The sequence below is a fragment of the Cebus imitator genome, unplaced genomic scaffold (genome assembly GCF_001604975.1).
Source record: "Cebus imitator isolate Cc_AM_T3 unplaced genomic scaffold, Cebus_imitator-1.0 Scaffold279, whole genome shotgun sequence".
NCBI classification, from domain to species: domain Eukaryota; kingdom Metazoa; phylum Chordata; class Mammalia; order Primates; family Cebidae; genus Cebus; species Cebus imitator.
The window spans coordinates 2,302,775-2,312,488 of NW_016107594.1; the positions used below are offsets into that span (position 1 = coordinate 2,302,775).

Consider the following 9,714-nt stretch of genomic DNA (forward strand, 5'->3'; position numbering starts at 1 on the left):
TCTGTGTATAATCTGCCATTTCTCCATCCACCCATCCATCCATCCAGTCTATCATCTATCTACCTATATACTATCTGTGATCTACCTATATACTATCATCATCTATGTATGTATGTATCTATTTATTTGTCATCTAATCTGTCTGTATCTTCTGCCATCCATCTAATCTGTCATCTATTATTCCCCTAATTATCATCCTGTATTTATCATCTTTCCTTTTTCTCCTTACTACCCAGATTTCTAACCCAACATTTCCTTCATCATAGTATTTGTCACCAAAGGAAGAATTTTGTCTTTCAGGAGAAAAAGATCTTGTGCTCTATAGAAAGCAGTTAATAGGTTATAACATATTGCATGCCAAACATAAACCATTATTGTCCAGATGTCATGGTGCTGGTCATCATGACAAACATTCTTTGTAAAAAATAAGCAAACAAAAAACGTAAAGCCTTTGCAAGGCTAAATATATAGGACAACTTTGTGTCCTCATGAAGTCTTTTTGAGTGTTAGTGTGGATAATTACATGAAATAATATGAATAATTAGATGCATATAGAACTTTAAACATTTATTGCAAGGTATTCTGGGTATGGTCAAAATATATGTCATTAACTATAATCAACATTTATTTTGCTTATGTGAATTTAGTTATTGGTTAATCTAAACACTCAAACACTGAAAATGTTAAACATTTGGTAGATATTTGACTTAAAGTATTGTAGAGGTTGTTTCATTTTTAGAGGTGAAAACACCTAAGTTGGGAGTAATAGCAATTTTGAATTTCATAAAATTCTACAATGCCAGGCTATCAAATGTATATAATTATCCATGTTAACTACTTAAAGCAGCTCAGGGATCATTTGACATTGATATCAAGGAGCAAAATTTAACACTATAACTAGATATTGCAGTACTTATTAAAGTCATGGGAAATGCCTATTGTTCTAAGCCACTATTTTGTACCTTGTGTTTAGGTCATCAAGCTTGCCTTTGAAGAATTTGAGCTGGAGAGAGGCTATGACACACTGACGGTCGGTGACGCTGGGAAGGTGGGAGACACCAGATCGGTCTTGTACGTGTGAGTATGTCCTTCAGCTTCTCTTATGCATGCAGTGCTGGGGCATGGTGGATGGAGATGAGATTCTGCTACAGACTTGCACTTAAAAAACTCAGGTGTTTGATTCGTGCCATCTATGACTAATCTAGTGGCTTGTAATCTGATTTTATATGAGAACAAATTATGGGTATAATTTAGGATTATGTTTTATCTGTTTCACTTGTTTTTCTGCAATCATTAAAAATATATATGTTTATGGCAAAAGATTAGTTTACTCTTGAGGTAACAGAAAATAATAAATTTTTCAAATAAACCCCTCTCTTTTAACCTCTCTGCATCTGCTTCCCTGTGATGGTATATTATCAAGTGTTTTTAAAGAAGTACAGGTGCTTTTTAGCACAGATCTTTTTTTGGAATAATGCCATGCACCTTTCCACACTTTCTGTAAAACTGCGTTATAAAGAGACATCGTGGGGAAAGTGATGTTGAGGTGACTCAGTGTACCTCTGAAGAGCTCTCTTTCCAGAGTATTAGCAAACACATTGACAGCCTTGCTGTGAATATCAGCAGACTGATCCCACTTCTAAGTTTTCACCAGAATCACAGACTGTTCTATAGCCTTATGACCTGGGCATCCACTTCAGCTACTTCCAGAGAGAGGGCCTCAAACACAGTTTTTGTCAGTTTTGTTGGACCTGATTTATCAAAATTACGAAGATGATTTGAGGGTGTACTTCCTCTCTGTTTTTAGCAGAAAGGAAATACCTGCTCTTACCTGCCTTTGCAGCTCCACAGATAGATTCACTTCACAATGTAGCTCTATGGAAAACATTCTGCAGGTGTTCTTCTGACTTTCTTTGTCTACTTATACACTGGTGAGGATGGCTTATCATTTGTGAGGAAGCTTGCCCCTGGTAGCATCCCATATTTCTATGCTAGAAAAAAGATGCAGTCTATTATACTCACCTTATCCTCTTATTTATTTATTATGAGAAAATTCACACATTGCAAAAGCACTAGCCAGCTGTTCTGTATATGCCCTTAAAAATCATTGGAACCAGAATAGGATTCCACTAGGAATATGCATCCTTTGTTCACCGTATGTTGGACATTTTGCAAGACAGCCCTTACCTCTAGCATATCTTCCTACTGGCCCATTCCAACTGTTACTAATAATCATAATTGAAATCACGTTGCTGGACCACAACATATGATAATAACAATGAGAATAACACTGGTAATAGCAAGGCTAACTTCTATATGTCTCTTAGGCTCTGTTCACTATTTTAAATGCATAGTACATTTTACCTTATTCAATCTGTACCAGAATTCTGGGAATTTTGGGCTAATGATATCATTACTTTGTGAATGACGAAACTGAAGTTTTGATAGGTTAAAGGATTTACCCCAGTTCATAAACCTAGTGTATGTTGAGGCAGGGATTCCAACTCAGTGACGTGATATTGCTCCAGGGTCTGGAGTCTTCATCACCTGTGGACCCACCATGCTTTTCCCTGCTTCCCTTTGGCAGTCTTTTGCATCTGACGCTCATACCCCGACCCCATTCTTTCAGTTTTGTTAGCAGCTGTGTGGTGAATGTCTTTGTACGTAGACATTGGCATACTTGTTTGATGTACCTTCAGGAACATTTCCAGCAAGGACTTGGGGTGAAGAGTCATCTTCATTTACATTGTTATACTTCTGCAATTATTCCCCCCTAAATTTTTATAAACATTTTAAAAACATTTCCAAAAAATAAGAAAAACATGCGGTTCCTATTTTTCTACACACTTGCCAAATGATGACTGTTTTTTCATTTTTTGTCCAATTACTAGATAAAAATAGGTTTCTTTATTTTTTAAAACAGAGTCCTACATCTGGGGGCCCAGGTATCTGTATTTTGGGCGAGCTTCTAAGGTGATTGTCACACACACTGCCTGCCTTTGACCTGGGGCAGTGTTGGGGAACAGCACTACAGTGGATAGAAATCCGCCTGTAAGTCAAAGATGGAGTTTCTGGCTCCAGCTATTTACTATCTCCGTGACCCTGAGGGAAGTCATTTTCTCTCTCTCTCTCTTCCTCTTTTTTCCTGCCTATAAAATATGGATAATAAACTTTTCTAGCCTGTGGGAAAGAGAAAAATGAAATAATGCGTGCGAACACTCTGGAGAGCTGAAAAATGTAGCCCACACATATTTTTATTACTAAAACACCTAACTTAAGAGACGATGCCACTAAAATAAATAAGAAAAATTGTTAAATAACTGCAAAATTTAAAATATAAATACAGCCAGGTAATGCCTTATGAAATCCCTTAGGTTATTATTAAAGATCCAAAATCATACACTCATTTTTAATGCGATTTGTTGTTAAGAAAGCAATTGCAAACTGTGCATTACATTGACACAAGTATTATTAGAGCCTTCTCTCAATAGCTTGAATCTATAAATGAAAGACTAAATAGCCAACTGAATCACACTGAGGTGCCCTTTGGGAAACATAATGTAGCAGGAATCAGCTGGGCATTTAATCAGCTACAGAAGAGGAAGGAAAAGCCACTGATACATGTCCTTAGTGTACCAAATCACAGAAAAATAATACAACACAGTCAGAGAATCACAGCTGGCCTCTGAATAAACAGGTAATTTCAGGAGATACGTCAACAAATACTTATGAGTACTTATATGCCAAACATTCTTCCCAGCACAGAGTCTATAATCTAATTGGAGAAATGACAGATACACTGGAATAGTTTAAATACCAGTCAGTATATGAAGTCACACGATCACATGACACAATTCAAATAAAGCAGCAGTTTAAAACCTCATTGTGACAGACTGGCTTTAACTACTTTAAACTCAATATTTTGTGGGTTTCCTTTTTGTGGAAACTATGGAATTCTACTCAAATCTTGATTTTAAGAGAAATTTATGAAATGAAATAGCCAAAAATAGCTCATCCTCAGTATGGTTTTAAACATTCTTATTTCTCTTAATGACTTTTCTTAATTTTTAAGTGAGTGTTGAACAATGAGAACACATGGACACAGGGAGGGGAACATCACACACCAGGGCCTGTCGGGGAATGGGGGAATAGGGGAAGGATAGCAGAGGGTGCGGAAATTGGGGAGGGATAACATTAGGAGAAATACCTAATGTAGATGACGGAGGGATGGATGCAGAAAACCACCATGGCATGTGTATACCTATGTAACAATCCTGCACAATCTGCACATATACCCCAGAACTTAAGGTATTAAAAAAAGAAGGAAAGAAAAAAATAACAGCGTTAAGGGACTCCTTCAATAATCCACCTTTCCTGAGAGATGGAGGAAGGAACTCAGCTCATATTTATAGAATGTCAGACTTAAAATGAAGTAACTTTCTTTGCAAATGTCTATTGAGTTCTTTCCAAGCACATCTATTAAGACTGTTCTCAAATGTAATTTGCAGAGGAACTGCATGGAGAGGTATGGCCTTCCCTGGATTCCATCTGGCCTGTGTAGCTATTAGTCATTGATAACCAGGGGATTTCATTAATTCAGAATGTTCTGTGGATGTCAGGCACAGGTTGCAGTTTTAAAATGCCTGTCTCTCTGCGGGGATGAATAGTCAATATTATTAGATACATCTGTGAACATGTAGGGTAGCCTCTGCCTATCCAAATGTGTAGAATGACAGATGAGGATACTGGTTGTTTCTTAGTGCTGGCTTAATTCATTTTTATTGAAACTGCTCCTTGCTCCTAGACACTGCCTGGCGTGGCTGAGACTTCATTTCTCCCTGCTGTTTTCTGCTGATCCTGAGTAAAGGGCATCATCTTCTTTTTATTAAAAGACTGCTGAAGGGCCACAAAAAGCAGACACTATGCACAGATGTGTGTGTTTGTGTGTGTATCTTTATATATCTTTAATGTTATCACAGACAATCACTAAACATTTAGTGCTTTGGGGGAAAGCATGAACAATTGATGTTGGTAATAAAGATATAAAGATGTTGACTTAAGCACATTCTAGATTTAAAAAAAAATTATAATGAGAAAACATGATTAGAAATCAAAGCAATTAGAAATAAGGTTCTTAAAACTCTAGAATCACATGATCCCAACTATTTCTCTTTATAGTATCTTTTGCATAATGGCACAGCCTGTGAGCCGGGATGCCACTGATAGTACAGACTGACTCAACTGTGAGAACTCTCTTCTGGACTTAAAGACTATCCATTGTTAGCTTTTCTTTTCCTGCCTCTTATCTGGAAACTTTCTTGCTTCATTCTTTGAAGAATTATTTATTGAATGCCAAATATTTTGCTAGGATTCAGTGAGGAGACAGAAAAAATAAGCTATAGTCCTAGCCTTGTGGAGTAACTAGTCTACTCGTATACATTTCATATGATTAGCAATATGAATATACATTATCAATAGTAAGAGGGCTAATATTGCTACAGATTTTATATTACATTTCATACCATGAGAAGCAGATTATCTTCTTGATATATATCTATTGGTTTTAGCCTTGAATGTAAGTGATCAAAAGAAATGTTATCAGCCAGGCATGGTGGTACACACCTGTAATCCTAGGGAAGTTGAGGAGGGAGAAATACTTGAGGCCAAAAGTTTGAGACCAGCCAGGGCAACATGATAAAATCCTGCCTCTACAGAAAATACAAAAATGAGCTGTGCATGTTGGTGCATGCCTGTAGTCCCAGCTACTCAGGGGGCTGAGGGGAAAGGATTGATTGTGCCCCGGAGATCAAGGCTGCAGTGAGTTATGATCGCCTGAGCAACAGAGTGAGACCCTATTTCAAAAAGAAAAAACAATAATAATATTATGAGTCTCTAAATATTTATTTGGTTTGATTTTAGAAAAAAAAATCACCTCTTCTAATTATATTTTGATTGCATTTGTAGAGTCTTTTTTTAGTCTTTTGTGTCTACAAAGTAAATTACTCATAAAATACACATCTATAATGGGATGCAAACAAGTTTAAAAATAAATAAAACCTCAAATATTAAAATGTTAATGGAATCTTGTTATAAAAAATTGGTAACAGTACTAGATGAGGTTTGAACATTGCCTTGAGGATTTATACAATTTCTGGGAAATTACAAAATATTCCATGAGATGCTTTCAGGACTTAGTGCCATTTATAAGCTACCAGGAACTCTTACAAGCGTTCACAAACAATTTCAGCATTAAAAAGGGACCCCTCTTCTTGACAGTGTATTTGTAGGTGCCTCGTTTTAAAATTCTATCTGGCAATTCCATTATTCTATGTAGATAAACATAAGAATTCTAAATATTTGTACATCAAATTTACCCAGTACTTGAATGAGTCTAAAATACCCTCCTTGTGATTAGATGCATTGATTTATATATGCTATTCCTGAAATATGCCTTAAGTTTATGCTGATGGTACATTAGTCACTGTTGTCTGAAGAGAGTTTACTAGAATAACCAAGTCACTTGTGTATAATTTCTAGTACAGTCTTGGCCTTCTCCTTAGTGATGGTTACTTGGCCTGGTTAGTAGAGTGTTTTGCCAGCTGAGTGCTTTTGTGTCCCCTTCTGTGTGTGACCAATTCAGGATCATCTCCCCAGAATCAAGGAGGATTGAGTGGCCAGCTTTGGGAGGGCTGGGGCTGCCCAGCCTTCATCATTACCACTGGAGAGTTCAGACATTGCCACACCTCTCTGGATACCATGTGGTTTGGGATTACTCTTCCAAGAACCCTGTCGTCGGGAATTAACAAACCACTGGGCTTCAGCATTTTGGATTTGAGCTAGCAGCTGCAGCGGAGCTATCTGAGAAAGCCAGCAGACCCAGGGACCTTGGGGACCCATGGGATGTATCTTGCAGGAAACCTTCCTCCAGGGCAGAAGAAACTATAGGTCCCACGGGAACCTGAGCCCGAGGGCACCTTCTGCTGCAAATAAGGTGGGGCTCCATTTCAGCTACTTTGGGGTCCAGACAGCTGAGTGAGCAGCAGGAGTCATTTCCAGCTGTTCTATCACAGGTATAGACTCACTTTTTCTCTAAGGAGCCAAAAAATGCATGCCTTTCTTTACAGAACCAGAAGATCTAGAGATCTCTTCCACAGTTCACCAGTCAAAAGCATGTGAAGATTTTATTGTTTGTTTTTTATCTGAAGTTAACATTAAAGGCTGTTATTACTTTGGGGAGATAAGTCCATCAAAACAATAGATGGCATGCAGTTATAGTGCATCAACTCTTATTCCCTCCTTTATGCCTTTTACCCTCAAAGGATTGTTGAGTCAAATAGAATGGTAGATAAAGAATAGTTTTTAAAACTAAAAAAAGGTTAAAAGTACAGTACAGAGAGAACATATTATTGCATTACTATAGATATCATCGCTCTCTTAGTATAATGAAACATCCAGAGTTTTGCCGTGTTCAGAATCAAATTTGGAAATGAAATATAATAGAAAGGAAGAAGGAAAGAGAAGATTGAACTGTCATTTAGTGCACCTGTATTGTCTCTTGACAAGCATCTAAACATTTATTTGGTTTGCTTGTTATCTGCTAGACGAAGACAAGGACAGCTCAAATTGATAGTCACTGAAACCCTGGTGTCAATACAAAGAGAACCTTGTATACTTTGTTTGGATCCCAGTGGAAGTATTTTGTAAATCTATAGTGAAATGTCACAACCAGGATATTCACCTTGATGTGGTCCACTGATCTTACTCAGATTTCCTGTTTTATTTTATTTTGTTTTATTTTTTTGAGACAGAGTCTTGATCTGTCACCCAGGCTGGGGTGCAGTGGCACAGTCTCAGCTCACTGCAACTGCTGCCTCCCACGTTCAAGTGATTCTCATGCCTCAGCCTCAAGAGTAGCCAGGATTACAGACATGTATCACCACACCCATCTAATTTAATTTCCTGTTTTCTTCATATTCATTTCTCTCTCTCTCTCTCTCTCTCTCTCTGTGTGTGTGTGTGTCTCTCTGTGTGTGTGTGTGTGTGTGTGTGTGTGTGTGTGTGTTCTATACGATTTCACTACCTGTTTAAGTTCATGTATCCATCACAGTCAAGACACAGGTAATTTTGAATACCCCAAAGATCCCTCATGTTTTCTTCTATAACCAGAGCAAACCCCCTGTTTTCAATGTTCATCCTGACCCCTGCCAACTATTATCTGCCCTCCAGCTCTAAAATTTTGTCATTGCAAGAATGTTATATAATTAGAAGCATGCAGTGTGTAACCTTCTATGATTGCTTCTCACTCAGCAAAATTACCTGGATGTTGTGTACTGCAATCGTTTGTTTCCAATTTTTGATGACTAGTATTTCCAGGTATGAATATTCCCCAGTTTCTGTATATTCACCCACTGATGGACCCCTGGATTGCTTTTAGTTTTTGACTATTACAAAGAAGGCTATTTTAACATGAGTTTTGTCATATAAACATGAGTTTTTATTTGTCGTGGAAAATTACTCAGGAGTGTAATTGCTGAGTTGTATGTTAGTTGTATGTTTAGTTTTGTAGAAAACTGCCCAACTGTTTTTCTGGCATGGTTCTCCCAGTTCATAGCCCATGATGTTAAGTGGCCCTCATGCTCACACCATCCCCTGCAATTGGTTTTATCATTACTTTTTCTGCTCTAAAAGATGTGTAGTGACACCTCTTTGTGGTTTTCATATGCGTTTTCCTGATGGCTAATGATATTGAACAGTTTGTCATGTGCTATATACTATTTGACATCCTTGCTGGCAAAATGTCTGTCTTTTTCCCATTTTCTTAACGGATGTTTCTTACCATTAAGCTTTGAGAATTCTTTGTATAGTTGAGATATTAGTGCTTTGTAGAATACATGGTTTCCAGCTATTTTTTCTCAGTCTTTGGCTTTTTACTCTTTTTGTGTCAGTTTGATACAGCAAAAACTTTTAATTTTGAAGAAGTCTAGTTTATGGGCATTTCCTCTAAAGGCCAGTGCTTTTCGTGTCAAGTTTAAGGACTCTGCCTTGCCATACTTTGCAGAGAAGTCCTTCTATACATTTTCCTACAAGTTTAGTCATCTTATGTTTTACATTTAAGTCTCTTATCTCTTTTGAGTTAGTTTTTGTATATGGTGTGATAAATAGTTTGAGGCTCATGGTTTGCCCTGCACTTTGTCCAGTTGCTTAGTAGCATTTGTTGAAAGGAATCGCCTTGCTCCATTGAACTGCTTTTCTGCCTTTGTCAAAAATTAGTTGGATGTATTTGTGTGGGTCTATTTCCGAGTTCTTTGTTCTGTTACATTGATGTGTGTCTAGTTCTCTACCAGTGCCACACATTACTGATTAACTGTTCAGTAAATATTAATATCAGATGGAGTGATGTTTCTCACTTTATTCTTCTTTGTCAAGAAGCATAGATATTCTAGGGCAGGTGCTACTGTGTATAAGTTTGAGAATGCCATATACATACATACATACATGTGTACTCTCAGCAATGTTTGTATACATTGTGATAGGAATTACATTAAATCTATTGATAAATTTGGAGAAAATTGACATGTTTACTGTGTTGACTCTTTGAACTCATGAGCACAATATATCCTGTGAATTGTCAAATGTTTCTTTTTTGGTATTAGCTGATAGATCATCTTCTTTCTTTAGCCTCTTCCAATGGTAGATGACATTGATTGTTTTTTT

At 37.2% G+C, this 9,714-nt stretch overlaps 1 protein-coding gene across 2 annotated transcripts in view; it reads left to right on the forward strand.

The window, feature by feature from the left end:
• Window positions 1–9,714, forward strand: part of CSMD1 (CUB and Sushi multiple domains 1) — a 2,110,588-nt gene that overhangs the window by 1,535,575 nt on the left and 565,299 nt on the right. For both annotated transcript variants that reach the window (XM_017501161.1, XM_017501162.1), the window contains exon 11: window positions 974–1,077. In XM_017501161.1, coding sequence (XP_017356650.1) covers window positions 974–1,077 — 104 coding nt within the window. The remainder of the gene's footprint in view (window positions 1–973; window positions 1,078–9,714) is intronic.